At 51.7% G+C, this 26,359-nt stretch overlaps 1 protein-coding gene across 2 annotated transcripts in view; it reads left to right on the top strand.

Moving 5' to 3' along the window:
• Nucleotides 1–5,365: 5,365 nt before the first annotated feature.
• Nucleotides 5,366–26,359, top strand: part of INPP5D (inositol polyphosphate-5-phosphatase D) — a 124,619-nt gene continuing 103,625 nt past the window's right edge. The window contains exons 1-2 of one of the 2 annotated variants that reach the window (XM_047869461.1): nucleotides 5,366–5,662; nucleotides 22,857–22,920. In XM_047869461.1, the coding sequence (XP_047725417.1) occupies nucleotides 5,529–5,662; nucleotides 22,857–22,920 (198 nt within the window). In that variant the 5' untranslated portion in view covers nucleotides 5,366–5,528. The remainder of the gene's footprint in view (nucleotides 5,663–22,856; nucleotides 22,921–26,359) is intronic. The other variant, XM_047869460.1, reaches the window with a different exon arrangement.

Below are 26,359 nucleotides of genomic sequence, written 5' to 3'. Positions count from 1 at the left end.
CGTGTAGTCGCCACGGAAAGCTGATGGCTGTTGGCAGAAAATGCATTTGGGAACTGCAGCGACAGGCCCAGGCAAGGGAGGATGGGGAAGCGCTCGGGGCTGGGACAGAGGCTGGAGGTGACATGGAGATGTCAAAAATAGGTAAAAACGTGAAAAAAAAATTTTAAAATAGAAGACAATATGGCATAATTAACCCCAAAGAAAAATGTGCACTGCCTTTGGACCCCGTCGCCCTTCTGAGGATCTATATCCAGCAGACACACTGACTGGGATTTGTAATAACAAATATTGGAAACACTCTCAGGGGCCACCAGTAGGAGACTGGTACAATGCATGATGCTACAGCATATAATAGTATGCTAGCTTTTTTTTTTTTAAGTTTTTTTAAAAATTTATTTCTGGGAGAGCACAAGTGGGGAAGGGGCAGAGAGCGAGGGACAGAGGATCGGAAGCGGGCTCTTCGCTGACAGCAGCGAGCCCAGTGTGGGGCTTGAACTCACGAACCTCGAGATCCTGACCTGAGCCAAAGTCGGATGCTCAACCTACAGCCACCCCGGTGGCCCTAGTATGCTAGCTTTTCAAAGACTATGGTAGATACAAAAAAGCTCCATGAAATGTTCAGAAATATTGTGAAGTGAAAAAAGTAAGCTGTATGACAGGGTTAAAAGAAAAAAAAAAAAGTGGAGGCCTTGGTTCCTCTCTCTTCCCTATGATTCCAGAGGGACATGTACCTGGGATGCAACCAGCCCAAAGCCAAGTTGTCCAGAAAGATTTCACGCAAAACTTCTGGAACCCTAGTTGTCTTTGTATTTATTTAATTCCTATTTACATAAAAGTCGCATGTGGTCCTAAAGGAAATCTGGGAAACTAGAAGGAGGGAAAAAAAATCGCTTGTGGATATGGCACTTAACTCAGCACTCTTCAGATTCGGTGATTTCCCAGGATAAAGTTTTTTCCACAGCTGGATTCATGCTGTATCCTCAACTCGGTTTCCTGATTTTTTTTCCTTTTTTTTTTTTTTTTTAACTTACCATTGTATTTTGAATATGTCCCCGTGTCCTTAACAGTCTTGGCAAAAGACACAAGTTATTTTTGTGGATGTGATTTTTCTCTCTTACCCAATTCTTCCCCCAAATCGAGTCCTACTCTCCTGGTTGCAGTTCAGGCCTATTTGATCTTCTGGCGAGGGGAGAGCTGCTCGCTGCCAGGCCTTCGGTATTCGAGGGAAATCCTTGAGCACAATGATGAACTCCGCCCCTGGACCCCTTGGGAAATAGCCTCCATCCCTAGGCGTCGTTACTATGGGAACGGCAGAGGCGGGACTCTTGGAAAGGAACAGCCTCCCCCACACAGGAACTCATGGATGGAGGCAAGAGTTGAAGGCTCCCCCTGGTGGTAGGGGGTCGCAAGGCTCAGAATCTGACCTATTTTCGGTTATTTTTAGTTGTAGGTAAAGAGCACTTTTATAGAATCCTCTCTTTCATACCAGGGTTGTTAAATCAGTGGCCAGCGTCAATGGCACTGGCGGCTGGCTGGGGCCCCCCAGGACTCTGTCGTCCAGCCACCGGTCAGGAGGGCCCCCTAGGGAGCCGTCTCATCGGAGAGCACCTGCCTCGCACCAGACCCTTTAGTGACTTCACAGACACTCTGTAGCGGAGGGATCTTGGGGCAGAGCTGGGGCTCAGACCCGGCCTTGCTCCTGGGTGTGTGCCTCGGGGTCTGATTTCCAGCCCTGAAATGGAATTACTAGAGACTGGAGGGAAAATAGTGTGGGCACGCCGTGAACGGAGACCCTGCCTTCCCACCCTTCGGGGTGCTCCGGCCTCCGGGAGAAGCCCCGCCCACCATTCAGAGGACTGCTGAGCAGAATTTATGTCTGCAGGGGCCTGGGGGGAGGATCTGGAAAAGCCACCTGAAGATGCCATAGCCGACGCGGAGCCGGGAGTCTGTGAGAAGGCAGGCAGGTGGAGCCAGGCACCCTGATAGCGCTCGAGAACCCACAGAGGTGAAGCTGGGAGAGAGAGGGCCCAAGAAGGAGGCACCCTTCCTTCCCTGCAGAGGGTCGGGGGGATGATCCTTGCTATGTTTGGAGGTGTCTCAGCCCTCAGGAGATCTCTGCTGGGCCGTCGTCTTTCACTCTAGTGAATAAGCCCTTCCCCATCTTGATAATAAGTGTCCTTGACCTTTGATTTGGGAGGGGCCGATGGGGGCAGGGTATATTCTCAGGGCAGAAGAGGGTGTCACTCTTTCCTGATGGGGGCGCTGACCCACTTGCCCTGGGCCCCCTGGCACTGGGAGCAACGCTGCTTGACCACAGGAGGCTCAGGCCTCCTGGTCCTATCCCGGTTTTCTGGGAATGGCCACCCCATCTCCTTCTTCAGCCCAAGATGCCTTTTTCTCAGGTCTGGGGGGGGTGAGGGAAGTTCACTCCTGATGACACCAGCCCGCGGGCAGCCTTCTGTATTGGTCAGGGTTTTCCAGAGAAACACCACCAACAGGATGTGTGTGTGTATGTACATATATATGAGAGAGCTTTATTTTTAAGGAATTGTCTCATGTGATTACAGAAACTGACAAGTCCAGAATCTGCAGGGTGGGCTGGCAGGCTGGGGCGGGGGGCACTACAGTTCAAGCTGAAGGCAATCTGCTGACAGAATTGCCTCTTCTTATGGGAGCCTTGGTCTTTTTCTATAAAGGCCTTCAACTGATTGCATGAGGCCCACCCAACATATGGAGAGTAATCTGCTTTACTCAGAGTTTACGGATTTAAATACTAACCTTGGGGCACCTGGCTGGCTCAGTTGGCAGAGCATGCAACTCTTGATCTTGGGGTTGTGGGTTTGAGCCCCACGTTAGGTGCAGAGGCTACTAAAAAAAATAGAATCTAAAAAATTTTTAAATAACATAAATACTAATCTCGTCTAAAAGTATCTTCACAGAGACATCTAGAATAATGGCCCAGCCAAGTTGCAGAAAATTGACTATCACGGCTCCCTTTGTTTTTGGTGACTCAGTGAGTCAACACTTCCTTCACTCCTTCATTCCTTTGCCCTCCAGTAGGAATCAGTGGGTGACTGTCTGCCCAGGCTGGTGGGCCGTGGGGAGCCCTGAGGTACAGCAAAGGGCTTCCGTGAACCCAAGACACTAAAATACAGGGTCTGAACAGGAAGCAAGAGCCTGGACATCACAAAAGACTCTTCAGTGCACTGACTGGACACTGAACATATAGATAATTACCTCCTCTCTATCCATTATACTAAATCTTCAATGATAAGTCACTGCACCTCACGTGGGTACATGAATTTTATAATACAAATTTTTAGTACGTTGTTTATATAGACAGGGGCCCCGCAAAAAATATTCACCCGGTCCCCACCCACCCGCTGAGAGGGCAGCCCTGGTCTAAGTGCTGTGGTTTTCCGAACAGGGAAGCAGAAGGACAGGGGGACCAGGAAGCTGACCATGTCAGATGGCTCAGGCAGCTGGGTTGGATGGAAGTAGAAATGGGATGGGCCTTAAAAATTAGGGAAATGCGTGTGTCATGTATGTGTCCTGTGTGTCCAAGGGAAATCACAGGGGTAAAGGGCAAAGGTGGTCCCACTGGCCCCCCGACTCTGCTGAAAGGCAGGACTCGGTAGGGACAGAGGCCTGAGAGAGGGAGTGTGGGAAGCTGGAGAAAGTGGCAGGAAGGCAGTGATAAGTGCAAGAGTCTTGGACGTGGTGGAGGGTCTGGTCAAGGTACTAAGGGGTCAGGACTGCAGACGGATCCTTCTGATGGGCCCTAAAGAAACCAAGGGGCCTTGAGGCTGAGACCAAGGAGGAGGTTGTTGGAGGGTCAGCAGGGAGGCAAGAAGGGTGCTAAATGGTGGTGATGGGAGCGTAGAGCTGGCTTCCAGAAGGCTGGAGTGTGGAGGCCAGCTCTTGTCCCCACGCCTAGCTCAGGGCCTGCCCAGAGGACCCTTGCTTCCTATGTCCTGAGAGTTTGGGAGTTGAGTTGTTAGTCCAGTGGGAGGAGCCGGGCAGGGTCAGAGGTCAGGGGAGAGGAAGCTCAGAGTGGCTTAGGGAGGTGGGAGTGAGGACTGGGGAGTTCACTGAGCTGGAGTTTCCAGAAAGAATGTCACCTGGAGCCCAGAGGCCACACTCTGGCCTCAGAATCAGGACATGCTTGTTCAGAATCACCTGCCGTGTGGAGGTCCATGCAGGTGGAGGTGCTAAGGGCTCATCAGCATAGGCGAGTTCCGTTAGGGGTTATTTCCTCAAGGTAGAAAAGAGGAAACCTCAGCTGAGAGAAAGACGTCTGATCAGCTCCTGAAGCTCTGATGTAGAGCTGGGGGGCTCAGACAGAGGCTCACTGAGCTCGGGCCTCTGGAGGGGGTCTGTTGTCATGTCTTGGGGGGTGGGGCGAGGCCTGGGTGTGGGATGGGGGGGGGCACCACAGCCTTGTGCGATGGGTCAGCAGCGCCCCTTGACCCTGCTGGGCCTGACCCAAGAACGGAGTGCACCCCACGAGTGGACGTCTGCTTTGGAGCCCTCAGAATCTGCTGGTCCGGGATGGTGACCCCATGGGGGCAGCTCTCCTTTGAGCCACCGGCAAGTGCAACCATGGCAGCCTGGAGGCGCTCCACTGGCCACCCCGACTCTCCTGGGATAAAGGGCACCGGAAGCCATGTTCTTCATCCTTGGCCAGGTGGTCAGCCTGTGGGGAAGTGTCATTTCCGAGCATCCTGGAAAGACCCAGAGGGGAAAACCCAGCCCGCATTCTCTCTGTGCAGGGTCAACGTCCCCAAGCCCTCCACCCCCTTCGTGTGTGGCTAAGCTGGACCGCCATGGAGAACAGGGTTCCTTCACACCCACCAAGCCCTTGGGGACGAGTGTAAACGTGTCACAGAGCTGTCACCTGGGCCCTTGGAGCCCTAGGGTGGTGTCCCTCAAGGTCCTTCCAGCACCCAAGGCTGTGTGGTGGTTTCCTGAGTCTCTCACATTGGGAGGGGGCTCCACTGCGCCCCTCTCCCTCAATCTCGCCTGGCCCTGGGGGGCAGGCGGTGGTCCCAGCTGAGTAGCCCCTGGAGTAGGGTAAAGCCGAAGGCGAGGGATCCGGCCAGGGCGTGGCCATCCCACGTGAGCATCCAGACAGGCCTCCAGTGGCCACTGTCCTGCCCGTCCACCTGCCAGGCCACGCTTCTCCGGAAGCCGGCCATGAGCCTCCTGACCCCGACGACGACCCAGCTGCCGCCCCGGGGAGGCCTTGGGGGCGCAGCGGGAGGGGCGGCCGGTGGGTGGGCGGGGTGGGAAGGTGGAGCGCGGCCTCCCCCGGCCGGTCTCCGCAATGAGGAAGTTCTCTGCCGCTGCTGGCTTCCTTTCCCTCGCTGAGCTCCTGAAACAGGAAGTCGGGCAGGGAGCTGGTGGCAGCAGCGGGGCAACCGAGAGGGGACCGACGGCGGCTCGCGGTGCGGGGGCCTCAGCTCCCCTCGGTGGCGTGTGGGTCCTGGGGTGGCCGCCCGCCCGGCCCGGGGAGGCCCGTGGCCGCCATGGTCCCCTGCTGGAACCATGGCAACATCACCCGCTCCAAGGCCGAGGAGCTGCTGTCCAGGACGGGCAAGGACGGGAGCTTCCTCGTGCGTGCCAGCGAGTCCATCTCCAAGGCCTACGCGCTCTGCGTGCTGTAAGTGCGCCGGGCCCACGGGAGGAGGCGCGGCCCGCCGGGGGACAGGGTGGCTTCGGGTCACGCGATGCGTGGGCCCCACTTGTGTGCTGCCCGGATTTGTTGGTGGGTCCTGCTGAGGCCCCCTGTGGGCCTGCGTGGCCTTGGAGCTCAAGTTTTTCAGCGCCGGACCCCCCAGAGCCACTCTGGGCCTGGTCACACAGGAGCGGCGGGGGCAGGGGCAGGGGCCGGGTCGAGGGTCTCCAGGCTCTGGGAGGCAGGCGGGAGCTCGGGGCTCCAAGGTGGTGCCCGTGTTAGACAGCGGCTGGCTCAGCTCAGGTGTGGGTCACAGATGCCCAGCCCGGAGACCCTGGTGCAGACCTCTGGGGAGCAGGCGTGGCGAGCGGGGACCCTTCTGGCGCCTAGGCTTTGGGTCCCCGGAGGACACCGTTGTTCTGGAGCCAGAATGTGGGGTGGGTTCGCTCAAGAAGGACCTTTCAGTTCACCTGGAAGTTGCATTCGGGGCCCTGAGAGCAGAGGAAGTCACCATCACTGACGGGGAGAGCCTCTTCCCTCCTCACCCCGGCACCGGGCTGTGTCCCCCACCCATTTCGGCCACCCTCATCTACCCGCTTCACCTCACTCCCGGCTCCGGGAGATCGCCCAACGCTCTGGTTCTCTTAACAATGGAGGAACCAGCCACTTGCTGGAGGTTCCTTTTTAAAACACCCTTCTTGACCCATGTCTGAAGAAGGCCCTCAGCCCTGCAACCCTGGCATCTAAGCACCCCTGCACGACCTAGGGCAGCACCAGGGCACAGCAGGGGATGGGCTGTCCCCCTGCACTTCTCAGGTAGCATCCCCGGGCTTGCAGGAAGTTCCCTGTGACCAGGCAGCAGGGAGGCAGGTCACTGAACGCAGACCCGTTTTGAGCATTAAGCTTACGTACTTGTCGGGGCGTTATCCCATTTCGTCCCCACGGCAACCTGAACCGCAGGTGCTGGTGTCACCCCCCTCCTTTGCAGTTGAGGAGACTGAGGCTCAGATAGGTTACGTGACGGACGACGGTCGAAGCCAGGGCCAGCTGACCCCAGAGGCTGCACCCAGGCCACCCCACTCCTCACCCTGTCAAGCTGTGAGCCTAGGTTCCGGGTGATACGGCAGGAGAAGCCAAGGTGTCTACGAGGACCAGCTGGGAGTATTAGAAAATGCTCCTAAACAGGCCTGAGTGTTGATGGCACCAGAGGCCCACCTCCCAAGGCCAGCTTCCCATGCCCCCCAGTCTCACACTCAGGGGAGGGGACCCAGGACCTCCCCACAGGCAGTGCCCCCGTGGGGACCCACCAACAGGGCCTGGGAAATAGCGGGGAGACTCCAAATTGACTCCCCTGGGCCCGCATGGACCGGTCTCCTGCCCCAGTGGGCGGCCGATTCTGTTGGGTGTTTGCTGTGTGCTGAGCCCCGGCTGAGACCTTCCAGGGCTAACTGGTGCAGCAGCCCTCTGGTCAAGGGGCTCTGATTGTGCCCCGGCTACAATGCAATCTCTGACTCCAAACGGGCAGCATGATGGAGGCCAGAGCCAGGGCTGAGTGGAGGCCTTGGGAACCTCTCGTCCAATGACCCCTGAGTTTGCGAGTGAGCGGAGGGTGAGGGTGAGGCCTATGTCTCCACTGCCCTTACTAGCTGGCGGCAGGCTGGGATCCAGGCCTGGTTTCCCGTAGTCCTTCCTCCGCTCCTCCTCCCCCACCCCCATCCCCTCTTCTGCATGGAGTGACTCTCAGAGCGGTAGAGAGTTCGGGGTCTGCATCTTAGGGAGGGCGCCCGTGGTGCCCAGCTGTCTACTGTCCTCTTCACTGAGGCCTGGACTTGTCATCAAGTTCCTGTCCTCGAAACCCTTTCAGGTCTAGACCCCAGGGCTTGGATCCTTCCCTGGGAACCCTGCCCTTCGGCCAGGCCAGGGGCTCCCCTTGCCCCTGTGCTTTTCAAGGGAAGCCATCCTTCCCGCAGGGTCAGGAGCCACTCCAGGCTGTGGGATGCCAGGGACCACCAAACTTTCCCCAAACCTGTGAGACACAATCCTGCTGCCACCTTTCATTTTGCCAATGGAGGAGATTTAAAAATGAAAAGCTGACTAAACGCGTGACAACTAACTGGACCTTCCAAAGGCTCATTTCATGGAAGAAAGCGTCGTTTAACACCGAAAAGCAGGAAGAGTGTACTCTTAAAAACAAAACAAAAGAGGGGTGCCTGGGTGGCTCAGTTGGTTAAGCTTGGTCTGACTCTTGATTTCGGCTCAGGTCGTGATCTCCTGGTTCGTGGGTTTGAGCCCTGCATCGGGGGCTCTCTGTGCTCTCTGTCTGCCTCTCCCCTGCTCATGTTCTCTCTCTCTCTCTCTCTCTCTCTCTCTCTCTCTCTCTCTCAAAAATAAATAAACGTTAAAAACAAAACAAAAAACCAACCAAACAAAAAACAAAGCAAACACCAGTCCTTTAAATCGAATAGACTTAACCTCTTGGGAAGCAAAGCCCACTATCCTTAGTTTTCTCTGTTCCCCGTGGCCCGGTGCAGACCTTGCCCCACGCCGTCCTGTCCACGGCCTGCGGGGTGAAAAGCAACTGGGCGAAACGTCCTCGGTTTCACAAGCGACAGGCTTCGCCCCTATGCTGTCTCTCTGGAAGTCAGCTGGGAGTACGGGGACCCAGCTGGTGCAGGTGTGGGGTCAGGGCTCTCAAAGTGAGCCAGGACTGCAGGAGGAGACCACCAAGACTCCCCTCCTGCTCTAGAAATATCCACAGAAAGAGACCTCGTGGCCCTGCGTGCGCAGGCCTCATTCTGCCTGTGCCCACTGCCTGGAGCCTGTCCCCAGTCCCCTCTGCTGAGTGAGGGGACAGCAGGGGGCCTCCAGCGGCTGGTTTAGGCAGCTGTGTTCAGAGCACCAGGAACTGAGGACAACCTCCCCAGTGGCCTTGGTGCTCAGGAAAGAGAACAGGATTTGACTATTTAAATGAAACGAAGAGGGGGGTGAGGAAGGCACCAAAAGACAAGGCTGCAATTCAGTGCCACCCACGTGATGAGAGCACACGTTCACCCCAGGCCTCGCAAACCCGCATTTCCTCCAGAGAGGTCAGCCCTACCGCCCACCTGCCACCGGGCAGGAAAGCTCAGGCCTCTCCTCAGCAGCTCAGAGAACCCCGCTTTAGGGAGGCCTGGAGGCCCGTCTTGGGCCGTGAGAGCCGGAGGGGGAAGGCCCCAGGCAGCTCTGCCGTCTTGGGGCAAGGGGGCTTGGAAACACAAGCGACAGTGTGCTCTTCTAGATGGGGCCTCCGTCGTGCTCACCTGACCACACTCAGTCCCACCGCAGGGGAGGCTGGAGGGGGCATCCGGCCCAGCTGGGATGGGCATACTAAGAGGCCATCTAGCTTGCGCCCTCCTCTCCGGCCAGGACAGCACCCCCACGTGGCACCAGTGCACCTGTTAGGTGCTTTATGCTACAGAAAAGAGATACATACCTTTGGGGATGGGGGTCCCCCCGATGTAAGAGCCAGGAGTCAGCAGGGCCAGCCTCCCCTGGCTCAGGCCACACAGGCAGAACCAGAACAATGGCCCAGCGTGGTTGGGAATACAGTCTGCCCAGTGGGGTGGCGTTCCCACTGTAGCACACTAGAGTTGGCTTCCCTCCTGGAGGAGGGGCAGACATGTGCTGCCTCGTCCAGCCAGCTGGGGGGGCGGGGCGGGGGGGGTGGGGAAGTAATCTCGGTTTCCTCAACACACAGCCTTCCCCGAGACGCCCAGGTCCACCCACGGCCTCCTTCCCGGGGACGGCGGCCAGGCAGCCTGGATTGTGGCCTCGTCAGCACGGCCCCAAAGATGAAGAAGCACAGGAACGACATTCAGTCACCAAAAGCTCCCTCAGAGAAGGCCGCCTTCTCGTTAGGAAGTGTGACAGGCCAGTTGGGGTAGAGCAGGCCCTAAGCCTCGCTCCCCTCACAGAAGGTGGTTGCTAACCTGTTCTGCCTAAAAATAACCGCAAGAGATTCACGAAGGCTAACTGTGTGCCAGGCTTTGTTCCAGGCTCTTTACATGTATTAACTCACCATCGCCAGCGACCTTCGGAGGAAGTCCTGTTATTATCCCCACTTTAAGGACGAGGAAACTGAGGCCCAGAGAGGTTAGGTAGCATGCCACGTTTACAGGACCGATAAATGGCAGGGTCGGGACTTGAACTCGGGCCGTTCTCAGGAAGGAGAAACAGAGGGGAGCCAGCAAGCCTGGGGCTGTGTGGGATCGGGTAGGCCCGGAAAGGGGGGACACAGAGAAGGGACTTGGGAGGGCAGAAATGTCCAGGAGAGGCATAAAGCCATTTCCTGTGGTGTGAACGCATGGATGTAACCCCCTTTCCTCCAATTCGCTTCCAGAGTTTCAGTCAGGTTTGCACTGCTCACTGATTATCTTTGTGCAATGCAAAGAAATACACTGGTTTTCGTAGCTGGTGTTGACAGAAAGTGGGGCCCGATACTGGTCCAGACGGTAGCCTCTAGCCAGGCCGGAGGACCACGGGCTCTTGAAACCCAGTTTACGTCAGAGTTGGTCCAAGTGTTCTTTTCTTCTGAGTTTTCTTTCTGTGCGCAAGACGGGAGAGAGTGGGAGCGCCCGTGAAGGCCTGTGCGTTCAATGGCTCACTGGCGTCTTCTGTGCACGGTGAGGGACTCAGAACAACCCGGTGAAGCTGACGGTCTCCAGACTTTCTGCGCCCGTGTCCAGCACACCAGGGCAGCTCTTCCAGAACCAGCGTAGGCTCTGGCTTCGGTGTGTTTTGCAAGCTGGCCTGCTTGGCGGGTTAACTTCACCTGGGCACAGACACTGGTGCCTCCCCGTCGAAGGGTCCGCTCTCCTGGAGTGTGAACCCACACGTGGTGAAATGGCTGCGGTGCTCCTGGCCAGGCGTTCCTCGTTGCCCCGGAGATGGGGTGACAGGCGGTCTGCCCTTCCCGCCTCAATCCATGCCGTGGGACACAGTGCTTAGCGGACAGCCCTCTGTGACTGGCTGCGTTCGATGTGAGTTCTGGTGTTTGCGAGATGCTAACCTGCCTGTGCCCACCCAGCGTCCTGGCTGGTGAGGTGCCCACTCCTGGGATTAATTTGTTTTTATTGAGGTATAATTCACATCCCATAAAATCACCCTTTGCACAGTGTACAATTCAGTGGTGTTTAGGACATCCTTAGCGTTGTGCAACTATCATCACTGTCTAACTCCATCATCCCAAAAAGAAACCCTGTACCCACGGGCACTCACTCGGGATTTCCCCACCCTCCAACCCTTGGCAACCACTAATAGACTTGCTGACACTTGCCTGGTCTGGATATTCTATGTGAATGGAATCATACAATATGCGGCCTTTGTGTCTGGCTTTTTCCACCCAGCATAATGCTTTTGGAGTTCAGCCATGTTGTAGCATGATTACAGTTAAATAATAGTCCATTGTGTGGCTAGGCCACATTTTAATCATCCATTTATCAGTTGGTGGACGTTGGGGTCGTTTCCACTTTTTGGCTATTATGAGAAATGCTGCTGTGAACATTCATGTACAAGGTTTTTGTGGTTTGGTTTTGTTTTTAAAGTTTATTTATTGGGGCGCCTGGGCGGCTCGGTCGATTAAGCGTCTGACTTCGGCTCAGGTCATGGTCCCACGGTTGGTGGGTTCGAGCCCCGCGTCGGGCTCTGTGCTGACAGCTCGGAGCCTGGAGCCTGCTTCGGATTCTGTGCGTCCCTCACTCTCTGCCCCTCCCCTTCTCGTGCTCATAAATAAATAAACATTTAAAAAAAATTTTAAGTTTATTTATTTTGAGAGAGACAGAGACAGCACAAGTGAGGGAGGGGCAGAAGGGGGGGGGCGGAGAGAGAGAATCACAAGCAGGCTCCACAATGTCAGCACAGAGCCTGATGTGGGGCTCGAATGCACAAACCGCGCCCATGATCGTGACCTGAGCTGAAACCAAGAGTCAGGCACTTAGCTGGGTGAGCCACCCAGGCGCCCCCATGTGCAAGGTTTTGTGCGAACATGTGTTTTCAATGGTCTTGGGTGGGATTGCTGGGTGAAATAGTAATGGTAGCTTTCTGTGGAACGGTCACACTGTTTTCCACAGGAGCTACACCGTTTTACGTTCCCATCAGCCATGACTGTTCCACATTTTCACCAACCCCCATTACTATCTTTTTGGTGATAATGATTCTGGTGGCTGTGAAGTGGCATCTTATTGTGACCTGGGGCTGCATCTCCCTAAATGATTAACGACGTCGAGCTTCTTTTCGTGTTTATTGGCCATTTGTCTATCTTTTTTTTTTTTTTTAATGTTTTTATTTCTTTTTGAGACAGAGAGAGACAAGAGCACGAACGGGGGAGGGGCAGAGAGAGAGGGAGACACAGAATCCGAAGCAGGCTCCAGGGTCCGAGCCGTCAGCACAGAGCCCGACACGGGGCTTGAACTCACAGACTGTGAGATCATGGCCTGAGCCGAAGTCGGACGCCCGACCGACTGAGCCACCCAGGCGCCCCGGCCATTTGTCTATCTTATTTGGAGAAACGTCTCTTCAGATCCTTTGCCCATTTTAAAAGTCGGCCTATTTGTCTTTCTGTTGTTGTCATTGGATTACTGAGAGGGTAAAAATGGGAGAATGTGGGCAAAATGTGTGACCCAAGGCCAGGCACACACGGTCAACACCCACTAAACCCTGGCCGTTATTTTTTACAACTCATAAAGTGAGTAGTGACATTTCAGATGCAGAGGAGTATAGGGCCCCTCTGTGGAGAAAGTTCCACAGCAGAAGGAAAGAGAGCACCGGCAGAGTGACACTTCTAGAACTTCCTGGAGCCCCGTAGGAGCCTCCGGGAGACAGTGAGCTGTCATGTGGGGCCTCCTCAGAGGAAGTGCTCAAAAAGATAAGGCAGGAAGAGCACTTGAATGGCGCATGAGTGTCCAGTGGCCGCTGGGGCCAGGGTTGAGCTCCCGGAAGCCTGACAGAGAGAAGGGTCTGGGGCATGGATGCCAGGAAGAAGCACCAGGCAGATTGAAGATAAAATCAAGGCATGGAGGCCGTCTTAAGAGGGATTGACTAGTTCCCATTTGGGAGGGAGCTACTGAGGGGACAAAAGTCCTAAGGCTCTACAGAGGGAACCAGCCCAGCATGTGGACGGGCTGGGGATCAGTGCAGGTGGCCGAAGCGGGCCCTGCCGGAGCAGAGCGGGTAGAATAAGCCTGCAGCTCTGGGGACCAGATCTTTCCTTTCTCCTGTGCTCATTTCATACCCCCGTTGTCCGTTAATTAGAAAAGCATTGTATCGGGGTGCCTGGGTGGCTCGGTCGGTTAAGCGTCCGACTGCGGCTCAGGTCATGATCCCACGGTCTGTGACTTCGAGCCCCGCGTCGGGCTCTGTGCTGACGGCTCGGAGCCTGGAGCCTGTTTCCGATTCTGTGTCTCCCTCTCTCTCTGCCCCTCCCCTGTTCATGCTCTGTCTCTCTCTGTCTCAAAAATAAATAAACGTTAAAAAAAAATAATAAAAAATGAAAAAAAAGAAAGGAAGAAAAGCATTGTATTAACAAGTACCAGGACCCAAACAACTTGGGTTCAACTACGCTGTAAAAATCACCCCAGACAGGGCTGGTCCCCAGAGCATCAGCTGGTCCGGCCTAGCACTCGTAGCCAGGACCCTGCCCTCCAGAGTCGCGAGGCTTGTTGAGGACATCACAGGCGTCAGTGACGATGCAGAAATAGATCTTCTGATAAACAGCGCAGTGTTCTTTCAAGTAACTTAAAAAAAAAAAAATAGTGTTAAGGGGAGCCTGGGTGGCTCAGTCAGGTAAGCATCAGATTGAGAGACAAACGTGACTACTGCTAATTTGTACGTGTACCTTCTCATTCTCTTTATTCCTCTTTCTCCAGGGATGTAGAAATCTCTGTAATATTATGTCTAGCTATACGCACATAATTTTGGTCTGTGTTACATTAACGTTCCTCAGTTGGTTAAAAATTTTCCTAAATATCATGTTTAACGGGCGCCAAGATTCTAGCACAACATGTGCCACAATTGACGAAATGACTTGTGTGATATGACATTTAAGTCGCCAGCAGTGTTTTATTGTTATAAATATGATGGTGATGGAGGTCTTTGTGCAGATTTGTGACGTTTCTGGGTATAGATTCCCAGAGGTGGAATTATTGGATCAAAGGATAGAAATACTTTTTAGATTCTTGATACAGAAAGACCAACGGCTCTCCAGAATGTGGTTCCACTTTGTGCTCTGGTCGGCTGTACAAGAGAGTGCCTACCTCATTCCAGCGGCCGTGTGCTGAATCTTTGCTCCTAAAAAAACATCATTAAGTTGCAAGGTGAAAGGTGGTAAATACCTGTTCATTTCTCTTTGCATTTCTTGATTGCAGTCGTGGTAAACTTGTTTGACAGGTGCGTTGACCTTCATCATTCCTCTTCCGAGAATGGTCTGTCCATTCTCTCTGATATTTTGCTTTTGAAGCTGCCGTGTGGTTTTTCTGTTATCTGTTTGCATAAAGTCTTTGTATCACATTTGTTGCAAATATTTTCACTGTGGTTTCCCTTTAAACTTTGTGATTTTCTTGACATTCAGAGACTTTTTCCTTCTTTTTCCTTTGTGATTTTTTTCTCTCTTTCTCCTTTGCTTTTAAATGTAGAGAGTCCCTCCGCTCAAGATATTCTGGGTTTTTTGTTTTTGTTTTTTTTTTTTAGTGGGAGGCAGGAGGGTTAGGACAGGGCCTTTGGAACTTGATAGAGGGGCTAAGGAGGACTCTGCCTGTCCAACCTCCAGCAAGTTGTCTAATTCCACGGGCCCTTGGTTTCCTTATCTGAAAACCAGGCTAAGAATACCTTTTGGGGTGCCTGGGTGGCTCAGTCGGTTAAGCGTCCCACTTCAGCTCAGGTCATGGTCTCACTTGTGAGTTCGAGCCCCGCATCAGGTTCTGTGCTGACAGCTCAGAGCCTGGGGCCTGCTTCAGATTCTGTGACTCCCTCTCTCTCTCTCTGCCCCTCCCCTGCTCATGCTCTGTCTCTCTCTGTCTCTCAAAAATTAAACGTTTAAAAAAAATTGTTTAAAGAATACCTATGTAGTAGTTCATTGGGTGGATTGAATTTAAGTGTACATTACGTGCAAAGTATTTGGGAAAAACAGATGGAGAGATGATAAATTTTTCATTTTTGTATGTTTATTTATTTATTTTGAGAGAGGGGGAGGGGCAGAAAGGGAAAGAGAGAATCCCAAGCAGGCTCCATGCTGTCAACACAGAGCCCAACACAGGGCTCAGTCTCACCAACTGTGAGATCATGACGAGCCAAGATCAAGCGTGGGATGCTAAACCGACTGAGCCACCCAGGTGCCCCCAGTTTTTTGTTTTTTGTTTTGTTTTGTTTTTTACATTTGACACTTTAATCTCTCTGAAATTAATTTAATGAGTAGCATAAGCCAAGGATGTATTTTAAATGTAGAGAGTCCCTCCGCTCAAGATATTCTGGGTTTTTTGTTTTTGTTTTTTTTTTTTAGTGGGAGGCAGGAGGGTTAGGACAGGGCCTATTTTTTTCAAGTAGCCCATCATCTTTCTCAAGAACTTTCACTGAATGATTTACTTCTTTTCCTTTTCTGATTCATCCTTCACTGTATAGTAAGTCTTATATATCTCTTTCTTGCCTGTCAACCCTGTTCTGCCTATTGTCTGTTTTCTTACATCACTATCATGCCAAATGCATCACCACAATTTTACAAACGATTTTATTTTAGGATTTTCACATCTCTTGTTTTCAAGTATCCTCCCAGGCGAACCAGCTAATAATTTTGTCGAGTTGGGAAAAAAGACAGTTGCACCTTCAATTAGAATTGCATGAAATCCATAATATAACTTGCAAAAAAGGACATTTTAGTATTAGTCTTAATGATAAGTATAGCTACCCCTATTTAAAATTGTGTCATTTTCTTCATACAGATCCTTCATATTTCTTGTTATGATTACTTCTGATTACTTTACAATTTTGTTAGTTTTGTAAATGATAGCTTTCCCCCTGCAGTTACCCTTTTGTGGTAACTGAGAACATACAGGAAAGTTACAGGTTTCATGAATTCACCTTTTATTCTGTCACCTTACTCCTCCTTGTTTCAAATTGCTTTTCTTTTGCTTCTCTTGGATTTTCTTGATGGACAATCCTGTTGTATGTAAATTGTGATCATTTTGTGGTCTACTGTCCAAATACTTATAACTCTGATTTAGATTTCATAATTTATTACATTGGCCAGTATTTCTAAAACACTGCAGCGGAGGGTATTGGGAAGAGCACATATCTACCTCAGGAAGTTCTATGAGAATCAAACGTGACAGTTCCTGGAAAGAATTTGGTACAATACCCGCATGGAGTTAGCACTTGATAAAAGTTAGTTGTTGCTCATTGTCACGTTAAACAAGGACCCATCTTTTCCTAGTTTTGTAAATAGTTTTGAATGACTAAGTATTGAATTTTATCAAATGCCTTTTTAGTATCTATTGAGATGACACATCGTTTCCCTTATTTCAGTATAATAGCTTAATTTTATAAAGTCCCTAACATTAGGGCGCCTGGGTGGCTCAGTCGGTTAAACATCTGACTTCGGCTCAGGTCATGATCTCATGGTTTGTGGGTTTGAGCCCCGCATCGGGCTCTGTGCTGACAGCTTGGAGCCTGGAGCCTGCTTCGGATTCTGTGTCTCCTTCTCTCTCTGCCCCTCCCCTGCTCACGTGCTGTCTCCCTCTCTCTCTCTCTCTCTCTCTCTCTCTCTCTCTGTCTTGCAAAAATAAATAAAATGTTAAAAAAAAACTTTTAATAAATAAATAAATAAATAAAGTCCCTGACATTAACCATTTTTGCATGGTTAAAATTCACTGGTTTTGATCATGATAACTTTTTTTTTTAATTTTTTTACCGTTTATTTATTTTTGAGACAGAGAGAGACAGAGCATGAATGGGGGAGGGGCAGAGAGAGAGGGAGACACAGATAGGAAGCAGGCTCCAGGCTCTGAGCCATCAGCCCAGAGCCCGACGCGGGGCTCGAACTCACGGACCACGAGATCATGACCTGAGCTGAAGTCGGATGCTCAACCGACTGAGCCACCCAGGCGCCCCAATCATGATAACTTTTGATTGTGTTCTGAATTATTTAGGATTTTTGTATATATGTGCATAGGGGAGATCGATTTATGTGATTTGGGTCAGGTTGTGGCTTAAGAGTCATGTAAGTTTTATAAAATATGGAGACATTTATGTGGCATCATCATTATTAAAAAAAGTTGGACAGAGGTGCTTTTCCTCAGAGCCACTTAGAGAGATCATTTTTATTTTTCATTTATTTTTTATTTTAAAAAATTATTTATTTTTTTAAATTTTATTTCTTATTTTTTTTTTATAAATTTTTTTTTTCAACGTTTATTTATTTTTGGGACAGAGAGAGACAGAGCATGAACGGGGGAGGGGCAGAGAGAGAGGGAGACACAGAATCGGAAACAAGCTCCAGGCTCTGAGCCATCAGCCCAGAGCCCGACGCGGGGCTCGAACTCACGGGCCGCGAGATCGTGACCTGGCTGAAGTCGGACGCTTAACCGACTGCGCCACCCAGGCGCCCCTAAATTTTATTTCTTATTTTTTAAACTTTACATCCAAATTCGTTAGCATATAGTACAACAATGATTTCAGGAGTAGATTCCTTAGTGCCCCTCCCCCATTTAGCCCATCCCCCTTCCCACAGCCCCGCCCGTAACCCTCAGTTTTTTCTCCATATTTATGGGTCTCTTCTGTTTTGTCCCCCTCCCTGTTTTTATATTGTTTTTGCTTCCCTTCCCTTATGTTCATCTGTTTTGTCTCTTAAAGTCCTCAGATGAGTGAAGTCATATGATTTTTGTCTTTCTCTGACTGACTAATTTCTCTTAGCATAATAGCCTCCAGTTCCATCCACATAGTTGCCAATGGCAAGATTTCATTCTTTTTGATTGCCGAGTAATACTCCATTGTATATATATACCACACCTTCTTTATCCATTCATCCATCGATGGACATTTGGGCTCTTTCCATACGTTGGCTATTGTTGATAGTGCTGCTATAAACATGGGGGTGCATGTGTCCCTTCGAAACAGCACACCTGTATCCTGTGGATAAATGCCTAGTAGTGCAATTGCTGGGTCATAGGGTGGTTCTATTTTTAGTTTTTTGAGGAAGCTCCATCCTGTTTTCCAGAGTGGCTGCACCAGCTTGCATGCCCATAAAAAAATTTATTTTTAAGCAATCTCTACACCCAATTTGGGGCTTGAACTCATGATCCCAAGATCAAGAGTCATATGGTCTCCCAACTGAGCCAGCCAGGTGCCCCAGAGATAATTTGTAAATATTTCAGGTGCCTGGGTGGCTCAGTTGGTTAAGCGTCCGACTCGATTTCGGCTCACGGGTCATGGGATCAAGCCCTGCATCAGGATCTGTGCTGATAGCATGGAGCCTGCTTTGGATTCTCTCTCCTCTCTCTGCCCCTCTGCAACTTGCGTGCGTGTACTCTCTCTCTCAAAATAAATAAATAAACATTTTTTTAAAAAGTTTAAAAAAAAAAGCATCTGTGCTTTCAGAAACCCCTATTTATGCGTGCATGAGGACAGAGATCCTTCTTGTCACTTATCTTCTCTCCCTGTCTTTTCTTTCTGTACTGAATTTCTCGAACTTTTCTTCCCCGTTAACATTCCCCAGGACACGAGCTGTTGTGGTATTTAGTGCTGACTCATGAACTCCACGTTTTCCACTTCTGATCACTTTTCCTTTGTCTCATGCTGCTCAGTTCTCACAACTGACTTTTCCACACCAGCAATGCAATGGTGTGCTGAGTTCACAATCAGACTTCTCCAGAATGTCTTTTATTCTTTTCGCAGTGATTCTATGAAACATGGAGGTAACGCCTTTGAGTCCTTAGAAAAACGATGCCCTTCTTTTGAGTGGCGATATGTTTTCATACGTCTGGTGGTTTTTCTTTTCTGACAAAGAACTGTCAGGAAACGTCGAGTCAGATTCTTTTGGAGATCAGAGTGGGTTTTTGCCCAAATCCTCTTACCAGCAAAAAAAAAAAAAAAAAAAGGACCAGCAAGGATGGGGGTGGGAGCCCTGATCCGAGATCTAGCTGATGGGAGTAAGTGATGAGGGGTGGTATGGCCTCAAGGATAGGTGGGCTTCCTCCCAGGGGTCTCATATAAGGAACAATGTGCTGGACCCCCAGACTGCTGGGGCAGGGTGGTCAGCAGACCCCCAACAGCACTCTGGCTGCCTCCCCTCTGCCTCTCACCCGGCCACCTGGCCTTCCCTCACCTTCTCTCTTCTGAACTAATGGCTTCTTGTAATTCATCCATTTTCTTACTCTCTTTCTCTGGGATTCTTTGAGGTTCTGGTGGTGAACGGTGAACAAACACTGTTGGTTCCTAGGGCTGACCCACATTTTCCCTTGTTTCTATACGGGTCCAAGTGGCTTTTTTGAACACAAGGTTTCCCCCCCTTGTTCTCCCACCCCATCTTGTCTACAACACTTAAGCAAGAAAAACAACACATGTACAAACAGCACTAGAAATTGAACTGATATGTAACAAGAGTTACAAAGGGACTTAAAAACAATTATAGGGCATGCTAAGCCAATCAGCAAAGCGAGACAGAGACACTCATGAGGTTCTTGAATTTTAGAGTTTGATTTCTGCCTCTTTCTCTTTCTCTCTCTTTCTCCCCCCATGGGGCTCGCCGTGGCAAAGGATGTTTCTGGGTATGCTCGTCAGTGTTTATTTGGCTAGGAATAGTCATACAGTTAGAGTGCTGTTTATCTGAGAGAATAAAAGTGCTGTGATGTTTCTTCCTACTTCTGTTTCCTTGTCCTCTTGCATTAAAAAAAATTTTTGTTTAATGTTTATTTATTTTTGAGAAAGAGAGAGACAGAGCGCGAGCCGGAGAGGGGCAGAGAGAGAGGGAGACACAGAGCCGAAAGCCGGCTCCGGGCTCTGAGCTGTCATCACAGAGCCCAACGTGGGGCTTGAACTCACCAACCGCGAGATCATGACCTTAGCTGAGTTGGACGCTCAACCCACTGAGCCACCCAGGTGCCCCCGCTTGTCCTCTTGCATTTACGTATAACTTCCCCAACCATATTGGGATTGATCAGGAAATGCCCTTCCCGGGAAGCATCTTCCCTCTTAGAACAGGATGGGCACCTGCTGTCACCTGGCAGCTGTCGGGAGTCATGCGGGAAATTTGCTGTAAGCCCCACGTCATCTGAGGCGGGACAGCCTCCTCCATACCCAGCCCAGCACCATCCCAACGTGGGTCTCCAGTGGGACTGTTCCTAACACAGTCACCCTGAAATGCGACTCGCTCACTGGAAGCAGTAGCAGTCGAGGGCCTGTGTTAGCACCCTAAATTGTTACTGAATCACCCCAAAAGAGCTGGGAAGGGCTGGATGACGCAGCCAAGCACGTTGTCTGGATTGCGTTCCCGTGTGGTCGTTGTCAAAGCTGATAGAGTCGTGGAATCTTCACTTGAAGCATTTTACATGTGAGATTGTGTGTGTACATGTCGCTTCCACGTCTGTATGTGGATATACGCTTGTATGTACATGTATATGTGTGCTGTGTGTGTGTACATGCGTGTATTTGTACAACGTTTGTGCATCTGGGACCAGAATGCGGTGCAGCTGCTGAGGAGCGCGGGAGACCAAGGAGTGCCCCCCTCCACCTGCTCGCGGAGCCCCCGGAGCCCCACAGCATGCAGTCTGGAACGACTCATCTCCTGTGGGCTGTGTGTGTGTGGCATGAGTGGTGGTGGTGGTGACGTTGTACATTTTCCCCACAAAGACCTGAAATGACCCGGCTCCGGGGTTGGCTTGTCTGGCCCCGTGCACCGGGGCTGCTGAGATATCACTGTCTAAGGGGAAATGTCCTCTCTTCCTATCGGACTAGCTTCTGAATCCTGGTCTGTTTGAACAACATGGAACTGAGTCTGTCTTTCGGTGTTCCTAGAACTTCTCTGAAAAGGCCATAACGGCTTGTCTGCCACACTTGATTAACTGAAGGGCCTTTCCGGTTCCGTGCAGCTGTCTGCGCCCCTCTCCTTGGGACCCTGTTCTTTTGCTCTAGGGGCTGGTGTTTTGGGCCTGCTGAACTTCTTGCACAAACCAGCTGCCCTCAGCCAAATGAGACTCTTCTGGCCCTGGTGTCATTTGCATATCTACTGGAGGAAGTGTCTCGAGAGCCAGCAGTGGAAGATAAGGGGGTAGCAGGGCGGAGCCACTCTTGGCATTTGTTGCTGGCTTTGCACAGGGGGCTGAGGCTGGAGCGGATGGCGACGGGGGGGCTTGGACTGGGGTCCTGGGGCCGCCCTCCGTTTCTGGGACCTGTGCGGGAGGTGACGTGGCAGTGGCCTCGAGAGTCATCCCTGCCATCTCTGATATAAGCCAGGTGTGCTGTCAGCTCAGGCTCTGGAGACAGGGTGCAGGTTGCTGAGAATTCAGAGATGAGACAAGACAGGAAAAGAAACTTCCCTGTGAGAACTGAACCAGGTGGAAGTGAAATCACGCAAAACATTCTCTAAAACTTTCTTGAAATATCCATTGGTTCAAAAGCCAAAAAAGATTGTAAAGTTGACCACATAAAATCGTAAAACACAGCTAAAAAAAAAAAAAAAAAAAAAGTCCCATGAGCACTGTCAATGACAACTCCAAAATAGTGTAGCATCTATCAAAGTCTGGCAAATAAGTAAACAAAAGATGATCTTAAAAAATGGAATTCGCAGAAAATGTCAGTTGGTAAAAAGAAATTCGCAGAAAAAGAAAGACAACTACGGAACACAAGAGAACGCGTTCAACCTTCCTCGTAAAGAAAGGCAGATTAAAGTAAGCGATCATTTTTCCTTCACCTCTCAGATTTGCAAAGATTGAAATGTCTGATAACAGCCAGTTGGCAGGGTGTGGGGAAACAGACATATCCGGTTAGTGGGAGAAAAAAGTGACACAGCCTCACGGGAAGGCAATCGGTAGTCCCTGTCTCAAAATCTAGAGCCGACCTCCCCACAACCGCTAGTAAATGTCAGCACGTGCAGGGTTTAGCATGCTCCAGGCATATTCCAATGCTTTTCAGGGGTGCCAGGTGGCCCAGTCGGCCAAGCATCTGACTCTTGATGTTGGCTCAGGTCATGATCTCACAGTTCGTGAGTTCAAGCCCCACGTCGTGCTCCTTGGAGTTCTCTGTCTCTCCCGGCCACGTGCATGTGCTTTCTCCCTCTCCTAAATAAATAGGTAAACATTAAAAAATGAGAAGAAATGCTTTTCGTACGTTAACTCACTTAATCGACACAGCAACAGGTGTTGTTACTGTCCCCGTGGTACTGACGGGGAGGCTGAATCTGTGACTTCACCAGTGCATGTGAGATGTAAGCACAGAGATGATAAAAAGTTAAGAAGTAACTACTCATCTCTCATCATAGGCTGGTCAAATAAATGATCACACAACCACATGGTGGAACATGAGTTGGGAAGAATTCTAAGGTTTTTTTTTTTTTGGTGAGAAAAGCAAATTTCAGAACAGCATGTATACTATGATATTATTTGCATTTAAAAAGACAGGGACATATAAGCTTGCATGTATGTTTAAAAGTTCCGGAATGGCTTACAAAAAGGAGTAGTAAATCTAAGAAGTGGGGCTCCACAGGAGCAGGAGAAGGAGACATTTATTTTTCATCCTTTACCTTTCTGCATGGTTTTAAATTTTTAAAAATCGGGGTATAATTTTAAGATCTAGTTACCCAACACGTATAAATGTTGAGCAAAGTGCCAGGCACCCAGGAGGGGCTGAGTAAGTGAAACTCCTGTAACGAAGCTATGTCTTGATGGCGGATTCCTTTAAATCAGACCACAAAGCTGTCAAGCACCAACATAAATCACGTGCAAAAGACCCCACTGCCTTTCTTCCTAAAGTTCCTTGGGTGTGGAGGGGGCGGGGAAGCGGGCTTGGTGCAGGACTGCTCTATGTCAAGGCCGATCTCCACCTCGGTATGATCAGCTCCAAAGTTCAGAGACATCATGCCCAGATTCCTCCAGACAGGTCAGGAATTCTCCAGAGAAATGAATTCTCTTGCATGGGTTCTGATAAAGTCTTTGGTCTATTTCAGGTATCGGAACTGTGTTTACACGTACAGGATTCTGCCCAATGAAGATGATAAATTCACTGTCCAGGTAAGCCCTTTATCAGCCTAGACACCTGGCCCTGCGTGGAGCCCGTGTTGGCAGAAGTAGGTGACAAAGAAGAAGAAGAAGAGAAGAAAAGCCTGTGCCCCAGACAGCCTGGACATGAGGGCCCGGCTGAGCCTCTTTCTCCCCCAGAAGTCTGTGGTTGGGGGTGGCTTAGTGGCTAAACTATGACCCTGCAGCGTAACCCCGCTCTGTGACACGAGGAAGCAGGCCTGACAGACATTAACTTGTGTTCCTGAGTGCAAAGGAGAACGATGGTGAGGAAGGATGCCCAGAGACAGAGGAAGGGGACTGTGGCTTGTCAGTTCTTTCCTTCAGTGAGCTCAGCTGAGTGAAGGTCAGTGGGCCAGGGAGGAGAGGAGGGGGAACTTCCAGGAGAACAGACCGTTTTTCCTGAGGGACTAGATGATTGCCCGGCGGGTTAGCGTGAGATGGTAACTTGCACTTCGCAGACGCCTGTTCTGCCCAAGGCTGATGCTCATGGCATCTGGCTGCACCAGGTAAAGTCCAAGTGTGTAAAATTTGCCGTTAAATGTTAACAAAGAATCAGCTGCACAAGTCTTTCCAAGTCTGGAAAGACCACCCTACACATAGTTTGCATGACAAACACCACGGGCTCTGTGTGACCGCAGTGCATGACAACCAAGTGAGGTGGAGGCCAGGGGAGCTATTTTTATCTGGCTGCATTAAGAGAGCATGGGGGCGGTCAGAACAAAGGAGGTGATGCTCTCAGTGTCCTCAGCAGGGACAGAGGAGTCATGCTCAGTTCTCGAGAGGCACCCACAAATGGGGTGCACCTGTGTGTGGAGCAGAGCGGAGGAATAGAGCAGGGCTGGGACACCGTGTCATGTAGGAGCAGCAACGGGGTCTGGGGGTCTTTCCTTTAATTGAAAAGAAAGTAAAAGTGGAGGAAGAGAGGTGGGGCCCTATCGTTGATTCCAGAACGTGAAGGGAAGGATGCATTTTGCGCAGAACTAGATGCAGTTGTGGAAACAGGGCTGGACTAGAGGGCAGGACAGCAGGCGAGTCCCTGGGGCACAGGTCACTGGAAACGTGTCAAGAGGGAGAAGCTGTGTGGACTGGAGCGCCTCTGGGGAGAAGCTGTGTGGAGTAGAGCGCCTCTGGGGAGAAGCTGTGTGGAGTAGGGCGCCTCTGGGGAGAAGCTGTGTGGAGTGGAGCGCCTCTGGGGAGAAGCTGTGTGGAGTAGGGCGCCTCTGGGGAGAAGCTGTGTGGAGTGGAGCGCCTCTGGGGAGAAGCTGTGTGGACTGGAGCGCCTCTGGGGAGAAGCTGTGTGGAGTAGAGCGCCTCTGGGGAGAAGCTGTGTGGAGTAGGGCGCCTCTGGGGAGAAGCTGTGTGGAGTAGGGCGCCTCTGGGGAGAAGCTGTGTGGAGTGGAGCGCCTCTGGGGAGAAGCTGTGTGGACTGGAGCGCCTCTGGGGAGAAGCTGTGTGGAGTAGGGCGCCTCTGGGGAGAAGCTGTGTGGAGTAGGGCGCCTCTGGGGAGAAGCTGTGTGGAGTGGAGCGCCTCTGGGGAGAAGCTGTGTGGACTGGAGCGCCTCTGGGGAGAAGCTGTGTGGAGTAGGGCGCCTCTGGGGAGAAGCTGTGTGGAGTAGGGCGCCTCTGGGGAGAAGCTGTGTGGAGTAGGGCGCCTCTGGGGAGAAGCTGTGTGGAGTAGGGCGCCTCTGGGGAGAAGCTGTGTGGAGTGGAGCGCCTCTGGGGAGAAGCTGTGTGGACTGGAGCGCCTCTGGGGAGAAGCTGTGTGGAGTAGGGCGCCTCTGGGGAGAAGCTGTGTGGAGTAGGGCGCCTCTGGGGAGAAGCTGTGTGGAGTAGGGCGCCTCTGGGGAGAAGCTGTGTGGAGTAGGGCGCCTCTGGGGAGAAGCTGTGTGGAGTGGAGCACCTCTGGGGAGCCTATTTACAGGGTCAAAGGAATCACTTCAATGAGCCACTTGTCAGAGAGTGATGTCCTAAGGGCATGCTTGAACCCACCCAGGGGGTTGTGAAGCTGCCTCCTCAGGCAGCTGGGGCTGTTTGGTGCAGGGGCTTCTGGGAGATACAAGTTTGGGCTCGCTCGGAATTACTCCACCCGGTAGAGGTCAGGCTGAGAGCCGCTTTTGGCTTCTTCGTCCTTTTCCACATGTGCACCTACACCAGTATCTGAAGAGTATCCATCTGAAGAGTTTTGTCTAGCCTGGGGTGTCCCCCTGTCTCGGCTCGGTCACCAGGGATGAATGGTAGCACATCTAGTCTAAGACTGTCCGTTCATGTCCCTGGCAGCCGCTGACCACTGGTACGGTTGTCTCTCACGTGGGCTCCTCGCCTGCAGGGTGAGGCCCTCGGGGAGGCCCGTGTGGGGCGGGCAGTGGGCCTCAGCGGCCTCTACAACTTTCCGTATGTCTAGGACCATGTGAACTTTCCTGGCCGGGTTGGCATCCCTGACAGGTGGTTTGCTGAAAGGAGTCTACGCTCTCTTAAGTTAAAAGTTGGTCAATGCTTTTGATCTTTTTTTCCCCTTGTGGTTTCTTCTTTTCCTTCAAAGGGCAGAAGACTTTAAATATGACTAGGCCTTAAGCTGGAAAAGACACGACTTTGTGGCTTCTTGTATATACAGCGGTACCCACGACCTGTAAACACGAATAGACTGCGTCTAGTGTGCCCCGCCCCCCCCCCCCCCCACTCACCTTCACGCCGTTGCTGCTGGGTGGCCTGTGTGGCTGTGTGTGGCGGGGTGGCGGGGCACCGAGGGAGAAGGCCTGGCCTGGGACCAGAGGGTTTGGGGCCCTGCACCCGGGTGCAGCCTGCCGCGACTCAGCCCTTCTCTGTGGGTCCGCTCTTTCTCCCACCAACAGGTGCACTTCTCAGTTCCAGTCCCCAGAGGTAATCTGGGTGGCTCAGCCACCAACAGCTTTCTCTGCACAGGCCACTCGGGGGCCACGGGCCTGTGTGTGAATGGGCTGCCTGAGCCACTACCTGCCCCACAGTCAGAGTGTGAGGACAGAGGGTTACCTGAGACCACGCTCAGCCAGGGCGATGGGCGGGCAGGTTCCCTAGAAGAGCTGGGGCCCTGCTGGACACGTGTGCTCCCGACCCCGGCACTGGGCCTGCGACCTCTTTGGTGGCCAACAGCAGGTCACCAGGGTGCGGGGATCCGTGAGGACTGGGCAGCCTGTGGAAGCTTCCACGCCTAAGGATACACCTTCCTATAAAAAGACAACACCTTATCGAAGTAACGAGAGTAGCTGGCTGCTGAGGAGCTAGTTAAAGCACGTGCGCCATGAGGTGAAGTCAGAGACCCGACGGGGCCTCGGTCCTCGCCAACTGCCGCTTACTTTAACTCTGGTTCCTCTTTTCATGTCGAGGCAAAACCTCATACTCTTTTCTGAGCCGAGCCACAGTTTCTAAATAACTCATTCCTTACACCTGAGTCTGC

This window comes from Prionailurus viverrinus, chromosome C1, assembly GCF_022837055.1.
Source record: "Prionailurus viverrinus isolate Anna chromosome C1, UM_Priviv_1.0, whole genome shotgun sequence".
NCBI lineage: Eukaryota > Metazoa > Chordata > Mammalia > Carnivora > Felidae > Prionailurus > Prionailurus viverrinus.
This window is presented reverse-complemented; position numbering and strand designations above follow the sequence as displayed.